Source organism: Branchiostoma floridae, chromosome 3 (genome assembly GCF_000003815.2).
Source record: "Branchiostoma floridae strain S238N-H82 chromosome 3, Bfl_VNyyK, whole genome shotgun sequence".
In the NCBI taxonomy this organism is placed as follows: Eukaryota; Metazoa; Chordata; class Leptocardii; order Amphioxiformes; family Branchiostomatidae; genus Branchiostoma; species Branchiostoma floridae.
The window spans coordinates 20,628,668-20,647,735 of record NC_049981.1 but is presented as its reverse complement, the minus strand read 5'-3'; the positions used below and the strand labels follow the sequence as shown (position 1 = coordinate 20,647,735).

Genomic DNA, 19,068 nt, shown 5'->3' with positions numbered 1-19,068 from the left:
ACTAATACTTTTCTTAGGGTTGCAAAGGTGATGATAACAGATAAACTTTTACATTCACTGATTCAGATTGTCTTATCTTAGATGTTAGAAATTAACAAGCTGCTAGGGGCCAAACCTACACCATTTCTTCATCAAAAGATATCTGACGCCCAAAAAAATAACAACCACAGCACATCCAGGACAAATGATTAAGAAACCAAAAGTTCTGCTACAGTACCAATGAAAACCACCAGGGGAACCAAAATTAACATTGAATTAACATTAACCTTTGCCTTCATAACAGTCAATACCTACCCACACACTAAAGACATCCATCAAGAGGTTCTTGAATTTTTTTTTTCTATTCCTGACCACAGTTTTGCATAAACACAAACACATACAGATGCATTTTGTTGTTTACATTTTACCACCTGACACACACATTATAAACACATACAAATCAAAACAATACTGGGGAGGTAACAATAAGAAACATTGCTGGTACTGTGCTAAGGGTCTGTGTTTCACTTACATTGAGATGTCTGACAATATTGAACACTGTATTTCTTTCATCTGTCATAGCCAGTCCAATTGGTGAAACAGTTGTCAGCCACAGGAGATTTGCAGGGAACCAACCATAAATGAGATGTGGAGAATCGATTTGCCCAGGTGCTGTGTGTGAAACATGTAAGCCTGACAGGGAAAACCCAGGAACAACATCACCGTGGCAAATTGAGCCCCATCACCTGTTAGAACCTGCCACAAGAGCTGACAGTTTCAGGCAATAACACACAGATAAGGCACCGCAAATGGAGGAAGGGATTGTCCCATTTCATAAGGTAGCTGTCACCTGCCATATCAAGGGTGCTGGGATATATTTTACTATTTGTAGCAGCATTCAGCAGTCATGCTGGTAAAAAGAGCAGCCCAAAATGGGGCTGAAAAGTTCTTACCTGACCAAAGGAATTTATCTACTCCACTCAATATCATGGAAATGATTTGATTTTAGCTATTCTAGTTTTAAAGGTGTTGAAAAGACATGTATGATGTTGTAAAACTAAACGAACGATTCTAGTTTTACAACATCATACATGTCTTTTTAACACCTTTAAAACCCCCATGGGTTCCTAAATTACCGTGGAAAGTCATTGTCATTAGACATCGGCCCTAGCCTCGATAATAATATCATTGTCAATTGCGATCATAACATAAGTCCTGACTTGATCTCTTCTTGGACTGTCAATGAAATTATTTTTCCTAAAGCCACCTCAGCCTGTTCCCATTTGCACTGTTGGAAGACCTGTTATCTGTAATGTATCATGTGGTTGTGATCAAATTTTCAGGATTTTGAGAGTTTCTCCAGATATGGAGCCTGAAGGTCTCCAGAACTGATGTCTTCTGCTCCATCTCCAAACAAATTGAATCCAGTTAATCCAACCTTTCTGCTTCTTGTCTTGTCTACTAGATGTCATTAATCAATTCTAACTGCAGGTGCATAATTTTCAGTCAAACATAAATATAGGCCCTACACTTAACCATTTAACAAAGGGTCTTTTCCTAAGGAATTAGTCCCATTGAATTTCATTTTCAGGACTTCCTTTTCAAGTAAACTAATGTAATGTTTCAATGACATGCATATAATACAGAAATACATGGTGCACAAAATACAATAACACCCCATGCATACCATGGGATATTCCTCATCTCAGGGGAGCTATTTGGATAAAGCTTTGATTGACATATCTGTAGGTAAAACTCAGAAATAATCTGTCCTATGAGAATATTTGATGTATGAGATGATATCATCTTTCTCTATCCTTTTACTCCACAGGCATTTAATATTGATAACATCTCAAGACATTTTAACAGATAGAAATTGATCTTTTCACCTGATCAGCAACTGGAAATCATAACATGATGTTCTTTTGTGAGAGGCAGATCGAGATTTGGTTTTCCCATATTCACTTTCAAATGATGAGGTCAGCCATGAATGCATAATTTCATAAATATGAATGCATAAACAGAAAATTATATTCTGTAGTGAGCAGTGGCAAAGGTAGAATTATCATAAAGTAAAGGCCACATGTTGTTGATATTTAATCAATATAAATATATATAAAATCAAGCCAAGTCTTCCATATATTGACCAATTTGATTTGAAAAAATATACGGTAAAGAAATATGTCTACCTTCGGGTGACTCATTGCGTTTGGCACATAATGCGAGCTGTTGCGAAGCACTAATACTAGAACTACATGTAGTATTACCTAACGAAAAAGCATCACCATGTGTCTTCAGTCTGAGATTTGAACACTACACCTTTACCTGTACCTTTCTACTACTAATTCTAGTGATACACAGCTAGCTAGATAGTTCTCATTTACATGAACTCTGTCCCTGCTGACCCTTCTAACCCCACAGATATTCAGTGCATTACGACCTAAATATTTCTCCAATCCTTATGTAAACTGAAGTGATAGTTTTGCAGATAATACATACAATGTACAGTAGCACTCAACAGTCCTGTGGATGCAAGCAAGCCTTTCGGTTATTTCTGAAGGAATCAAGAACAATGAAAAGACTTGACAGTGATCTTCATCTGAAAAACGCTCTATTCTGAGCCACATGGAAAGGTTAGACCACAGGGGAAGTAAAAGACAGTCGGCGCTGAGCTTCAAAAGACAGCACCAAGGTGTAATTAAACAGCAGCTGCTAAAGGAAAACAGTTGGAGAATCCTTCGCCACACAAGATGGTTGCAAATCAGGCACTGGGTGGGCCGGCCCATTAAAAGGAAAGGCGGAGATTTATTATGAACACAAGTTTTGAAAACGATGACGCTTCTGGGGGTCAGGAAGGGTGTGTTGGCTTGTCAGCTGTCAGTCACTTCCTTCATGACCACACGTCTCTAATCCTGTCAAAACTATGGAAGCTGGCAGGATAAAGCAAGACCACATGTCAATGGTCCATACTTGGGTTTCAGACACCACCCTCACCATGATAGATAGTGGTCATTAGGGCAACACTCATTAGTTTTGTCTTGACAAGCTGTGAAAGTGGCATCAAAAAGCGTGCCACTTGGAACAGAGTGCCGGAATGCTGTGTAGACAGCTCAGCTTGCAAAGATGTAACAAGACATATTTCTGGGCGGGCCTGGGATTTGTCCACCAGTGGTTCCAAGGTATACAACCTTCACTCTTGGACAGGTATTTACATAAATCACAATGTAGCAAACATTGTCGTCAAGCTACTACCATGCTTAACAGACAGAGTTATACAGACAATAATTGTCCATACATCAATAGTGCTAGACAGGTCATGGATAAATCTGTGCCCTGTCCCTTGATTCTACAGTTCCAATCTGAACCAGTTGTCTCTGGTGGCTGTCCAGAAACCCAGGCCAACACAAAAGGCATGGGAAAGTGTCCAGAACCTGTTCCAACAAGGCACAGTGTTGACCTTTTTGCTCCAGTACTTTCCCCTTTAGAATCCAAACAGGCAGATTCCGTGACCCCTTTTGAACACCAGAGTTCTACACACACAATTGAGGGATAAATCTCGAGGCTTCCAACAGAATGATACCTACGCACATCCCACAGTCTTTCACGCATCACAGGTATCTCTAACTTGACACAAAATCCTTTCAAATGGTCCGTAAAATGGAAACAAACCAAAACCTGTTCAAGTCACCCCAGATCCCAGACTTCCTATCCCAACCAAAACACATCCCCTCCCCAGTGCTTGGCCCCAGCTGGGGACACAGAAATGACTCTAACACATTTGTCTCCACTAGAGAAGCATGCAGGATGTACAATTATCTGGTATAGATATCATCCACAGACAGATTTATCTTGGTCAGGATATTTTCCAGGCAGGGGAGCTTATTTAATTAGCGCTGTTCCACCCACACAGTTTTGAGAAGTAGGCATTCTTCCTAATCATACGGTGATGGAATGAGAAAAATCAGCGCTAATCGTGTATAACGTGACCACTCAAGTTGGTAAACCTTTCCAGATGATTAGCATATCAATACATATTCACACTGACATCACAGAGCAATTGTGACTGTCTAGTTTGTATAATGTTTGACAATCAACTGACTACAGCATTCTAAGAATAACAATGTGGACAAAAAGACTGCACCACCATAGTTAACATAGAGTTTATGTTTGTAGACATCCCAAAACAAAATAGCCTTTGGCAAGATTTCCTTGCATCATAGAGCAACTGTCATTTTGTTGTGATTTTTGAGTGTCTTCCGGTCCACATATCAACACACAACTGTCCCTTTCGACTGGTCAACAAGAGAAACAACACATCCCTAACTCAAGAAAAGATTATACAATGTACAGAGGAGGTTAAAGAAGGGTTTGTACTCACCGATATAGGAGTGTGTTTGCGTCGTGCCACTCATAGCGAACAGTTTTACACATGGCCCTGAGTAACACAGGGGGAAATGGGGACAGGCAGTTAGCCCATGATGTCATTGGAAAAGTACATTCTCACAATGGGGGTGAGTAAAATTTACTTCTTGAAATGATTCACACTATTCACACCAGACTATCATAAAAACACAATATAAGTTTTGTAGATAATATTAAAATCTTGTTTTCAATATGAAATAATCATCACAAGGAAAAAGTTGTAAAAAAACACCCTTTCTCATGAATATGGAATCATCTGCATTCCTTGGAACTGAAGCCTTTGACCCCTGAGGGTATTGTGGAATGATAATGTTATGCAGATGAGCTGGGGCTATCTCCTGCCAGCTCCAATCACACCAGTACAGTGTACATATCGCAAACCGCTGTCAAAGGATCACTTAATCAGTAGACCCTGAAAATTCTACTAGGTATGTAACATTAAGTATTCTTTTAACATTTAAGAGTTTGAAAACCTGACAATTGCTGCTGCAAAAATAATATCAGTCATCAATTAGACAAATGAAGAAAAAAGGAAGTCTGGTAATTTGATAGAATAACGTATCAATCCTAATTAATGGCCAGTATACCAAGCTAATTACAGTGCTAATTAGGCCCAGGCATATTGACTCAGCAGTTGCACCAAAACAATTGCTGCTGCCTGTGGTAGTGGTAATGGCGAGGGAGAGATGCAAAGGAATGCAGAACAATTTACTGCAGACAATTTTGTCAGAAGTAAGTGGATGATAGTATCAGGGAACACATGTGGAGAGGGCTATTTGGTGGGACCACTTTACTTTCAAGCAGGGTAGGAATAAATGCAACATGGGTAGCCATACTACGTGACTGTATATTTTTGGTTCAAGGTTTAGGATTTTTTAGCATTGTATGAACCTGTTTTCTGCATCTCTGAAAATCTTTTAAAGCAGACTCCTTCACTTCAATCTCTAAACGTCCAATATATTTCGTCACAACAAGTTTTGCCCATGTTACATAGAAATTATGTCGAACGTACCATGTGAATTTCTGTAGGTTCAACATACAGAAAATGTAGTTTAAAAAAATAAGGGTCAGAAATGTAATGCCACTCTAAACTACTTGTCAAAGTGTACTGCACTGCACATCCTCTGTAGTCAGAAACCTGATAACAGCACCTGCACAGACGACTCTAGTACGTACTGACGTCAATGCAGCACTGTGACCTTTATGAAATGTCTCAAAAAGGTTTCCCTTCATCATGGATTTAGCATTTCCGGTAATGGTAGTTACTGAGTATCATCAAGTTTTGCTCCAGCCTGGACGTCAACCTTTAGATTTAGTAGGCTTTCTAAGACAGAGTCTCTTGGGTCGGGAACCACAGAAAGAGCATACTAAAAGCTAAAGGAGCTCGCATCGTGGCAATGAAAAACATGGCTCTACAAATGTAGAAGAATTCCATATACCTTCGTATCTCTGATTTGATGCATACTGCTCATTGACTTTTGATGATTGCATACCTCCCACCTCTATCTTAACATCTGTCAGTATGGTTTTGAGCAATCGATTCAGCATGAGCCAAAAAAGCGACCATGCTCTACAGTAGGCGGTACCCACTACTTCTACCTTCTGACACCACATCCATTATTCCACCTGTCAATGGGAACGATTTGGGGTCTACTACTGGCATGCATACCACTGTGTGGAATATTAACTAGTATAACAATTCCCAATACTACCAATGATGAAAAACGAGCAAAAGGGTAACTGCATATTTTATAACAACCCAGGTGGGCCGAATGTAGAAGATCCAATGATGAAAATGCATCTCAGGGGAGATGAGGGTTTTGATTAAATTGCTTTCGCTTGGAAATTGTCCAGATTTGACAGACGTGGAAAAAGACAGAGCTGTCATTAGGGAGGTGGTAAAAGTAGTAATATATAATATTATATATCTTTATGGGAACACAGAATGTCATGGAATTTGGTATGATGTGGTTAGGTTTTGTCCTATCAAAATTTCCAATAATAACACTTTGGGTTCCCTGGTGACTTTCCTTGGTACTTGATTTGGTCTATCAGCAGGACATCTCGTTTTCTACCTTGTTTTTACTTTTTCAGGAATTTTGGACAATGTACAAATCAATATGATGATGATGATGGTAACATGTCAGCCAGAGAAAGATGTTATGGCAATAGAAAACGCCCCGTACTTGCAATTACATCTTCTTACTCAAAGATAACGCAAACTTTTGATGTTTTTCATGTTCGAAAAATTTTGGTGCCAAGCACTTTAAAAGTACATTTCATAGGTACTGTAAATGCCTTAATGTTTGCAGTGATTTCATTTCAGAAAGAGGAGAAAACAGAGTGTTTACGGTGGTTCATATAGCTCTTCATGCTGTATATGGAAACATTTGTAATTGGTATGGTATGATGTGGTAGATGTGGTAATTGAAGCAATCATTGCAAAAAAAAACAGGAACATTTTGTAAAAATCCCAAGAATTACAGTATGTCTAAAATTATGTAAGACATGGTCTTCCAACTGTAACTCAGTTCTCGGTAATCATCAGATTATCTTATTTCTTTGCGTCCAGGCCCAATCCAACTCAGCGTACTGTAATCACATTTCCAACCATGACAACCAGGCATCTAAATCAGGAGCCTGACCTGAGTTCATGTACAGGCTGAACGGAAATTGCCAAAGGGACTTGGAAACAAACCTCTGAAGACTACCACATTCCAGGTGGACAAAGGTCTGGAACCTTTACTGACTTGATATATCCATCCTTTACCAGAAATTGAACTGAAAGTACAAATTCAATGTCTTCAGTTGATTTTGCATTCGAAAGAAAGATAAATGCCTTTAAGCTCACAGTGATTTTATTTCGCAGCGATGCTTTAAATTTGCGGTTCAACCATTGGGGTATACAGGCAGAAGATGTAAGAAACATTTATGCTGAGAAAATGCTAAAATTTAACTACTGTGAAGATTTCACCATAACGATATCTATTTGTAGCATCTTCAGTTTTGTGTATTTGCTGATTCAACATAAATGTATGGAATGTACAAAAATGTCAACTGTAACTCAATGTAAAGATTTTCCTTTCAGCTGTAAAAAGCCATGGTCAAGACCCTTTGTCAAATTTAACCTTGACTGAATCAAAAAGACAGGAATGTAGGAAGGATGAAATTCAACTTGACATGTCTTTCATACAGACAATTCCTTGGCCTTGTGATAACAAATTGGTGAATGTGATCTAGAACTCCTGCTATGTTCAGCAAATTAACTCCATTTAGCACCTGGAATGTGTATCCCCTTGCCATGTAAGTTTCACCAAAAAACAGTTACCCAAGCAACAGGATATCATTTTGGAAACAGTCAGATGTTTCATGTAACTTTGTTCTAAAATGAAGTTTGGTCTTCTTAAACATATTTTGGGTTACATATATGTGTCACAGGGGAGATTGGAATCCAGGGGGATTCGGAATCCTCCTAGGGGAGATTGGAATTCCAATTTCCCCTAGGGGAGATTGGAATTCCAGTCTCCCCTAGGGGAATCTGGAATCCTCCTAGGGGAGATTGGAATTCCAATCTCCCCTAGGAGAGATTGGAATTCTTACGGAGACCATAATGAGTTAGTGACTCAATGTTCTCAACCGTTTTTCCATTTAACTATGTTGCATTATTTTTTTTAGCATCCTTGCATTTGGCCTTGTTTCTTCTGCCAGCTTCTTTGTGTGAAATTGAGTAGATAGAATGTAACTTGTCTGTTTTCCAAAACAATTTCATCTAATCTGAATTTCTCGTAAAATCAAAGATTGTCCTGGTAGAATTCCGGATTCTCCTCTATTACTAAATGTTTGAAAATATAATATTTAACAGGCTATAGTATAGGATAAGATGATATTGTACACTATAGAGAAGTATTCTTAACCTTAAATTGTCAGAAAAATTATAAGTGTTAGATATGAAGCATAAGATAATATGATTTATTCTTAGAAATAATTACAAATCCTTTGTTGCATTGTTTGAAACTATGAAGCCACTCCTGGTACATTCAAAGATTGTCCTAGTAGTAAAATTCCAATCTCTCCTAGGAGGATTCCAGATTCTCCTAGGAGAGATTGGAATTCCAGTAGAACTCCAGAAGAATTCCAATCTCCCCTAGGGGGATTCGGAATCCTCCTAGGGGAGATCGGAATTCTAATCTCCCCTAGGAGGATTCCAGATTCCCCTAGGAGAGAATGGAATTCCAATCTCCCCTAGGGGAATTTGGAATTCCAATCTCCCCTAGGAGGATTCCGAATCCCCCTAGATTCCAATCTCCCCTGTGACATATGTATGTGAAAAAATGGCACATTATTACCTACATAGGGTATATTGCAACCTTTTGTTTGTTCAAATTCAGTTCTCATTTGTACATTATTTTTAGCCCTGGGTCCTGAATATTACCTGCCCTGTATGCTGCCAGCTGAGCTGTGCAGAAATTCTCAATCTTCCTATTCACTGGTTCAGATGATTGAATTTCACTTTGTGTGCAACTTTATAGCATTTATCCTCTACATGCAGTCTCTCTATCCATTCCCTAATCTCCAAGCAGATCCTACGGTGCCATAAGATAGTATCAAAGCTGGTCAAGGAGTGTAGCCGGCCAAGGGAGTTTGATACTATACATTACGCACCGTGAATCTGGTTCGAGATTATCTATTCCCAAGGTTTGCCTGGTTTCTGGTGTAGCCTAGAGTGAGTCTCAGCTTGTAGCTTGTGTAGCTTTTAAAAACGGCAAATGTCACGAGTGTTTTGTGTGCTCACCTCAGGGCCGACTCTCGCAGCGAAGCAAAGGCCTCGATCCCATGGAGATTGGAGTGGATGATCTGTTGGTCCTGGGAGGCAGAACGGAGAAAAAACATGAGTATTCTGTAATTACCTGGAAAGCCTTTCTTAGTGTCCCGTTAAGGGCTCTAGCCAGTGCATTTTTAGCATAACGGGCCAGCACAATATAATTTGCAACCACAACACTGAGGGTGAGGACCACTATGCTAAATTTCAACTAGCGTAGTGGTACTTTTGCTACTATTTACTAGCAAAACAATATTATAGTACATACATGTATGATGAAATATGAAAATTGTTGATATGACACTGCAAACCAAAAAAATCCTTCAAATTACATGTCAACTCAAGGGTACCCTAAAATGCCAACTTTCTAACATTTTCAAAATCTCCACGCTATCACCCCGATTGGTCACGAAGGCTTTGCTACCTCGCCATTGCCGTTACGCTCAAATAAAATCCTGGCTAGAGCCCTGGCGTTACTCAAGCCAATCAACATTGACTTTGGAAGTCATCACAAGTGCATCAAGTCTAAACCCTCAAGAATAAAAGAACATGATGAATGCGAGTTTGATGGCATAAGGATCATTGGGGGATCTCACAGAAACACAACAGGGGTGCCTAAGCTTTTGCACAAACCCTATGAAATTCGTATGAATATTATGTGATACACACGAATCACATGCGAAGACACACAAATCTTATGAAAATCGCACGAATCACTCATATGCGAAATGCACAAATCTTATGTGATATGCACAAACCTTATGAGGTTTGTACAAACCTTATGCAAAACGGTGGCCGAGGAGAAGGCATTATTTAGAGTGTTTATACCCGTGATATTTATATTTCAAGGCATGGAATGGACATATGCCGCCACGAAGACGTATTTGATAGCCTGCGAGCTACTGTTTTGCTTCATTTCAGCGTATTACATCGTATTTTTCCGCGCCGAAGATTGAAGCCGCCATCTTGAAAATCCTGCTACGTCTCAACTAAAACTCAACGTCTGTCACATGACCACGGCAGTGGTTGGCCAATTTCGTATAAGTTTTGTGCAAATCGCATTCGTGCATGTCATGTAGTGATTTGTGCGTGTCACATAAGGTTTGTATGTTTTCGCATAGTGATTTGTGCAATTTTCATACGATTCGTGCGTTTTCGCATAGTGATTCATGCGTATCACATAATATTTGTACGAATTTCATAGGGTTCTTCGTGCAAATGCTAAGGCACCCCTGACAAAGAGGAACAACCCTACTCAAATGCTTCAAGGTCCTGGGGAAATCTTATCTAGGAAGAAACATATTCAAGTTAAAGAAACATATTCAAGTTATTTCGACTGAAAAATCATCGAGACAAATCATCGAGACAACCATCAACGTGTTTTCATACAAAGATTGAATACACATCCTGTGTAATATGGCTTCTTGCCTAAAAACTGTGAAATTACTATGCTAACACAAACAAGCCTCATAAATCTACCTTATCCGACCCCTAACACTTTCTCATTAAAGAGTACAGGTATACAAAACACACTGTATCCTTTTAAACCTACGAACCTATGATTATGCCCACGGTTCCGGGTCCTAATGGCATACAGACTCCCTGTAACTAATAGATGGTTGTGGAACATCAAAGGGCTACCCATGGTTGTAAAATAATGCCAGGGTTTTGTTGGCAAATTGGAACCCAGTATATGATGCAACTATATACGCTACAAATAGAGCTGAGCTGAAGAAATTTGCGGCTGATAATATAATATTTCATCTTATACCGTAACCACCATGTCTGTTGTGGTAAATATCAGCACGTTACCTCTACTGAATTCTAGGGCCACTAGTCCACATACTGTTGACAAAATAAAATAGCTGGTGATGGAATTGGGGAAGCCTGGACCAACATCCTACATCTATATAATATGTTTGTGGTTATTGGCCTACGGATATAATATCATCCTACGCCTACATTTACTCACAAACAAGAAATTCACACAGATATTTTACATAATGTAAACGTAGTACAGTCGTGGTAACTAGGGTACATTTTTAAGACAAGCAGAGGTTTACAACTTATCCAACTGCTCTTAGATCACCAACCTAGACCTGCAAGATGGCTGTTATCTTTCTTCCTCACACACGGGCTCCTTCAAAATGAGGTCAAGGCTAGTGTCCTCTCTCTAAAATCCTTGGAGATGGAGAGTAGCAGAGAAAAGAAAAGCAGGAAATCTCCCAGCACCAGAGAGCTACAAGCACGCTTGACTTGCTAGGCAAACAGGAGATCAATGGATCTGAGCACAGAAGGTGGCAGGACTACAGCTCATTATGCATGCATGCTGCATTACTGCCATTAGCGATTTCACAGTCTCTGCTACCATACAAACACACTGGACATTGCCAACTAGCAAGAATAGTTGCAAAAAAAAGACTATCAAAGAAAAATCGATCAATTGCGAAGTCAAAAAGCTACATACCACCAAAAAGTACAAGTTGTATAAAAAAAGCAATACCATATCTTTATATTCCCCCCTTTCAATGTAGTATTATTTATAGTTTTTCATCAGCAGAGAGATTTGATCTATCTATATGCAAATGACTATGCAGTACAGGGAAACATAACAGTCCAGTCTGGCTGATACCCTATCAGTGGAGTACAGCATTTCCATGATCAATGGTGGAGGCTCAATGGCTCTCAAGAGGTCTTGTTGGGTGAGATTAATGGATTAATTAAAACTGGTAGGTGATAACAAAGGAGATAAATGCAGAAGGTGAGGGATAAGGATAGAGACAGCCATTTTTAAGGCAGGGACATTAAATTAGATCATTTTAAAGTTCTGCACATACAAGTCATAAAAGTTAAAACTATTTTTTTCACAATTTCATTTTGTCTACTTATATAAGTTGATGGCCATATAACAATTAATCTATTCAATGCACTAATCTTGGAGCAAATTAACTCAACACTTATTCAAAATGCATTTCCTTACATTACTGCTTTAGTGCTTACTCATTTTTTCTTGACAAAGCAATGGTCACATAGAATTTGGAACAATGCAAGGCAATACTGCAGCTCCCCCTAGCTGCAAAAGTAAGCATTGCAGTTTCTGGGATCACTAACTGTTGATCTTTGCTTTGTACAGCAGAAGCCAGAGAATGTGTGCTAAATATCTGCATACATGGTACAAATAAGGTCTCATTGATGTATTACTCCGCGAGTGGACACCCTAAAAGAGATCCGAGCCAAAAATGAACGGCTGCACGGACGCATGTTTTTAGCGGTGAGAAATTCCCTTTTAGCCAGCGGAACTGATCTCAAAAGTTAGATTGGTGAAAGCTTATTTGTAACTGAAGAAATTAGCAGGTAAAGTTTTGCAGCCGCGCGCTAGGTCGGAGGTACACAGTCGTGGGTTCTGAGTGGTGCGGTTGTACAATAGCAGCGAAAAAGTGCCTTTTTTTTTTTTGGGGATTGACTAATCGTAGTTTGTAATTGCTATAAAAAAAGTTCCTACGTATAGTTTACATTGGCAATTTTTTCCCACGATATAGGGTAAATGTGCTCGACATAGAATGAAAAATCTGCTGAAATTTCACGCAGCTTCATTATGAACGCGCCCATTTAAACCACGAATTATAACATAGAAGTCTATGGAAAGAAGAAACTCATCAATGAGACCTTAAATAAAAATGAAAAATATTCATAAAAAATCAAGGAATAGCACTGGAGCAAAAATTTGAAAAGGGTTTATAACCGGGCGCCACCCCGCATTTCTTGGCTGCAGATTACGCCGTGTACCTATTTCCGTAACCATGGTAACGGACGGGTCTACATTTCCAAGGGGCGTTACTATTGTTATTTTTCTTGTATCACACTCTACTGGACATAGAAGCTATTTGAAAGAGGACTAAGGTTCTAAAGCTATCTTTTTTGATGCAAACTGCATCCAAGTTATTTTCTGCAATCGCTGCCTTCTCTCGAACGCCCCTCCAACACCCCCCCCCCCAAACCCCGGGCTAGGCGACACCTATAAAAGGCCAATCAGAAAGGCTCAGTTCGGCTTGCCCGCCTCTGGTATAAGGGAGCTTGAAACGCAGCTAACATCAATTTCTAGTCGTTAAGCTCTGTTTTGACTTTATGAGCTATAGTACCTTCACCCGATCCTCTATAGAACCGTTTATTTTACGTAGAAAGATCCGGATGAATCTCGTCGTGCCTGTCGTGCTGATATCCCTTACACGACTATTCTCTGAGATATATTCCAATTAAACAAAGACAAAGTCACAAAGAGAACACTACTCAGTCAAACTCATACACAGACTGATCTAATGAGTCTTTGCGACACGTCAAAAGCGTCAGTCTCGACGCCTTTGCACTTTGTCCTGAACATTGGCCTTTGTCCGCCGCTAGGTGGCGCTTTCATGCCTATCATGATCTCGTACTTAATTACCTCCCAGAGGCTAATTCATTAACGTAAGACACCCAAACTTTCAGAGATGATGAAGAAAACGACATTCTTTCCTTTGATAGATTTTTTCAATAATACATTAAACTTAAGGTCTCATTGATGTATTACTCCGCGAGTGGACACCCTAAAAGAGATCCGAGCCAAAAATGAACGGCTGCACGGACGCATGTTTTTAGCGGTGAGAAATTCCCTTTTAGCCAGCGGAACTGATCTCAAAAGTTAGATTGGTGAAAGCTTATTTGTAACTGAAGAAATTAGCAGGTAAAGTTTTGCAGCCGCGCGCTAGGTCGGAGGTACACAGTCGTGGGTTCTGAGTGGTGCGGTTGTACAATAGCAGCGAAAAAGTGCCTTTTGTGGGGATTGACTAATCGTAGTTTGTAATTGCTATAAAAAAAGTTCCTACGTATAGTTTACATTGGCAATTTTTTCCCACGATATAGGGTAAATGTGCTCGACATAGAATGAAAAATCTGCTGAAATTTCACGCAGCTTCATTATGAACGCGCCCATTTAAACCACGAATTATAACATAGAAGTCTATGGAAAGAAGAAACTCATCAATGAGACCATAAGCCGATAACTGCCTGTGTAAAGGTATAATACCGACAACATGTATGAAATTGTTATTAGGAGCCAAAGATTTAGCGATATTGTGGACGCCTGCACAATTTGGCAGACAACTTGATGCGACATACTTACTAGAAAAAATGAAATATCCTTTGTCCAATTACTGTAATTGCATTTAAGATCCTGGGGGAATACTTTAATTTGCATTAAACTAAATACAAATCCAGACACCAGCAAATATGCCAGCAAATACATTAATTTTGAGATTGCAGAGTTAGGCAAAACATACAAACACATGGATGTGTCTTCTATTTGCATCATTTCCACATTCCCAGATCATCGTTTTCTCCCTAACCACAACCCTGCCCCTTTCAACCACAGAATAATGCTGAACGCATTCAAAAATACTTTGTCCACTCAACAATGTGCTCGCTTTTATCCCAATCCACTTGTAATATTAATAACTGAAAAGACCACTAATAACATTAACATGGTGAGGGCCCACACGCAGAAAGCAATTTACTGTCAACAGAAGCCGCCAATTCATTTCTGTAAATAAAACCAGGCTGCTTACATCAAATAAAAATGGAAATACATATCCATTCAATAATTAAATATGGCTGATGTGATAACAACGTGCCTATGTGACAGCAACACACCATTTACCAAATGTTCTTTCAACCACCATTTGGGCTCGTTAATTAATCCTCAGTGTTTGCTGTATGTGGGTTATAGACATAGCGATCTTATTGCCTACAGCATGGCAGCAGGACTGGCGTTTTGCCGGGACAAAAGCGTAGTCTAGACAATTGATCTCACCAATAATAGAATTAATGTATAATCAATCTCCAAGCAGATGTCGGGGTGAGAATTGTAGAGTTTTCTACCTTCTATTACTGATAGTCTATTATTAAGAGCAAGCCAGTTTTGTCCAAATTGATTTGTGGCAGTATCTGCTCTTGAGATCCAAGCTGCTACTGTAGAAGATAAAACAAAGGCAGCTAATGCCCAACACCTGACCACTACCCATTCTACATGTCCAGAAGTGGGCCTTCACTTCAACAAGGGGACAAATATTGACTTGAGAGGTTTTAAGGACTGCAGCTTTTGTATGTAACTTTTAATTCTCTGTAAGTGTAACAAAGACCAGCAAAAAGAGGATTAATGTTCATTTAAAAAAAATGCAAGCTCTTTGCTTCTTGCACCATGTTCATCTTTAAGTTGCTTTTTGTTTGCTTGCTTGCTTCATTTCACCTGCCTGCTATATCACCTTCCTGAAATAATCAAACAACCAAGAAATGAAATTGCTGGGGCCTTGGAATAGCATGTGAAAACAACACACGTCTCTTTGAAACAAGTCTTCAGTGCATAAACCACTACATACCACAATGTGGCTCGCGTATATAACTAGTCTTTTATCTTTCTTTCTGAATGATGTCTTACAAAGTTGCAGCTAAGTGCTACATAGCTTGTCTGTACTACCTCCGGAAAGGCTCCAGTGTTCTTCACTAACTTTGTTGTTTTGACACATCTGGATCCATGCAAAGGTTGAGAGGTTCGTCAGAAATACTGCAGAAATACCTGAACCTTTAACATGTTTGATGTTATCTCAAGTCCTGTGCTTCATTAGCAATAGATGGAGCAATTTTGATTGAAGGTACTTGAAGCTCTCCTCGATTATTGATTGATTGCCATCTATTCTAATGTGTGGAGTCCAGTGGTTAGTGGCCCTGCATCTGGAGTGCAGGACCAAGAAGCAGGAAGTTTGAATTTCGGCTGCATCACTCACCCAAGATGCACATTACAGGAAGTGGTTGCAGCACTTAAGACAGAACGTTAATCAGTGGTCCACTGTTCATCATGGTTCTCCAAAAGAACTAGAATTTCCCAAGTACAATTATACCGGTAAACCTATAAATAGTATAATGTCTGTCTTCTCTGTCATAGTCAGTGGAACAGTAGCTCTTCAGTGAGCTGATGTACCTACCATAAAATCCAGTAATAAAACAATCAACAAAACGGAAATCCCCATCCATTTCAATTAAAAGTAGTACCAGACCAACATATGAGTACGATCATAGTAGAACATATCCAACCTGTGACACAGTAGACATAACACTTTCAACTGTTTGACAGATCTTATGGTAACAAGTCTTGATGGGGCACAAGGTGTGTGTGTGTCACTCACTCACTATCCTTGTTTGATTATGTGTATGTATATATATACTGTATAAAATATATATCCCAGATCTTGCATCATAACCACTGTTACTACAGATTTTTATCTATTGTCAGAAATTCAAATCAAGCAGTCAAGGTAAGTTTGATTATTACTAGAAGTAGTCCTATGACAAAAGAAGTGGAGCTTATTCTCAGACCTTTGAACAATCTATGAAGATAGCTGTCTTTTAGATCTAAATGTGAAGACTAAGGCCCAATCTACACACAGTTTTTACCGATATCTGTGGAGATGTCGGGAGGGATCTAGAACATAGGGGGCCGGACACCCATGGCGCTTGCAGTCATAAACATATAGCGCGATTTTCCAAATGGCGTTATATGCTAATGAGCCTAAAAAAACTTTATTCTATCCAAATCCATCCAATAAATCTGAACTTCATGACATTAAGTGACAATGGGAGTGACGGAAGAGAATCAAAGCCAGTCGACAGTCCTGGTTTTGATTACTCACAACTAAAATGTCATAGAAAATTCTTCTTTTTTTTTTTTCAGACTAAACTTTACAACTTCCATGCTAACAAGTGCTTACTAATTGAACAAATCTTTAGGCAACCAAGAGTACGTGCCATCACTTACGCTACACTTTGTATAACTGACATGTAAACAGCCCAGGCTTGAACTCTAGCTCTCAGGTTGTCCTCACTCCCAAGTGTTGGAGCGTGCCCTTTCCACACTGTTCCTCATTAGTAGACTGGTACCACCTGTCTCTGATTCTTACATGCAAATCATACAATGTCTGGGTCTCGTGCTGAGGCTTATGTCACTTCCAAGTGCAAACATGCACAGGAAAGAATGGCACCAAATTCATTAATTCCGCCAAGGGAAAAACGTGCTCACATTTCTTTTGTAATCAGGCTCTCCGCCAGAAAATCATGACATCCCGAAAATATGTTTCCAATGTATTACTACTGAACTACAAAATTGTTTCAACCACAAATTCAAAACACAGCCAAAGAGTACTTTTAACTCCAATCCGACCACAAAATAAAACCACAGCGAAAGTCAAAAGGAGTTACAGTAAGGGTTGTGGCAGATACGCAGGTTGTTTTACCTGTACCTGTAGAAGGGTCTGCATGCTTTTTTCAGTAAGGCATACGGCATAGGCAGCCTATTTTGCTTTCATCATGTAATTTATAGGGAAAGCCGTTTTATTCATGTAATTTGTAGCAAGGCGACCTTGATTTTAGCATATTTTTTTATTAATATGTAGGGTTTTGTTCAGAATTCAGCATAAATGCATGCGTTGACAGAAGTCACCCCTTCCCCCCACCCATGCAAACCCTCTTGTCAGTCTTGTCTGCTGAGAGAGAGGAACAGGAAAAGAGCAGCAGTTATCTACATGAGACTATAGCTAGATTAAGATGAGAACATAACTAGATTAAGATAGCATGCTGCTAGACAAAGCATGTAACACAGGAGGAACAGATGCTGTATCATGTAGTGTCTTTCATATTCAGAACAGTAGATATGATTATCCAGGTCGATCAATTGACCATCTGGACACCCCTCACATCTCACTGCATGGTCACTGCATTGTTTCTCTCTTGATAGATTGATTTTCAATGTGACTGTGTGGCTTAGGCAAAACATATTTGGAAAATATTGACAGAAAAATTATCTGACAGTTTATGACTTAATTTCATGCATGTGACAGGTGGTCTATAGAGCACAGGTAAAATTACATTATGCAAGCAGGCTGCATACTGTAAATGGGGAAATGTTTGAAGTGGTTTTATATTCACATTTTTCATGGTGACATATCAACTTAGAATTTAAAACCACAAACTTTCCCCTTTTATTAGTAAAACCCTACTTTCAACCTTTAACTTAAAATCAATCAAAGCACTCTATTTTCTTTCAGTTGCAACATTACATCCAAGCGACCATTTCCCCGTTTTCTACAATTCCTTGTGTCATGCATCATGGGAATCTAGCATGTCCCATTGGACTTAACAGGCTGACCTGTGTTAGAACTGAAGGTTACACACCAGTCTTTCTATTTAAGACAGCAAGCACAACAGAGAAAAAGAGAAAATCAACAGCCATTAAGTCTAATTATCTTTTATCTTTGCACAAAACATAGCAATAGGGAAGACCTACTGACATTTTCTTTGTTAAAGGGGAGCAAAAAATCTGCAGTACATATTTTTTCATAATATAAGAAATATGAAAAAGCATTAAAATGTTTGACAATTGACATCAAAATGTAAATTCTAAGAAATGTGGGAAAGGACCATATTTGTCTCCTTCTTCCCCAGCACAATTCACATACATGTAATACAAAACAGTATTTTGTTTAGAAATCCCTATGTATGTTTTTACTTTGTGTAAAGTAAATAGAACAAAATCTTCCGAAATATCACTTCCAAATTTGGGATTATGAATCTTTTAATGTATTTTTTTAGTGATGAAACTTGACAAAGTAAATTAAGCCCAATGTGCATTTAACCTACCAGGTCACTTTGACCTAGATTATATCACAAGTTTCCTTCCACAGGTATGTAAGTTTGGTTTTAAGGTTACCTATAAAGACAAACAAGAGATTCTTGACCTTACCTACAACGCTATGGACAAATATGGTTGC

The 19,068-nt window shown here is 39.0% G+C and overlaps 1 protein-coding gene and 1 long non-coding RNA gene across 3 annotated transcripts in view; one reads left to right on the top strand and one right to left on the bottom strand.

Moving 5' to 3' along the window:
• Positions 1-19,068, bottom strand: part of LOC118411352 (rap guanine nucleotide exchange factor 2-like) — a 93,024-nt gene that overhangs the window by 50,470 nt on the left and 23,486 nt on the right. For both annotated transcript variants that reach the window (XM_035813591.1, XM_035813592.1), the window contains exons 3-4: positions 9,194-9,264; positions 4,358-4,414 (exon numbers count right to left, since the gene is read on the bottom strand). In XM_035813591.1, the coding sequence (XP_035669484.1) occupies positions 4,358-4,414; positions 9,194-9,264 (128 nt within the window). The remainder of the gene's footprint in view (positions 1-4,357; positions 4,415-9,193; positions 9,265-19,068) is intronic.
• On the top strand, positions 4,680-9,782 carry LOC118411363. Its single transcript, XR_004830662.1, has 3 exons — positions 4,680-4,829; positions 6,974-7,132; positions 9,199-9,782. It is a non-coding gene; the product is annotated as an uncharacterized LOC118411363 (long non-coding RNA).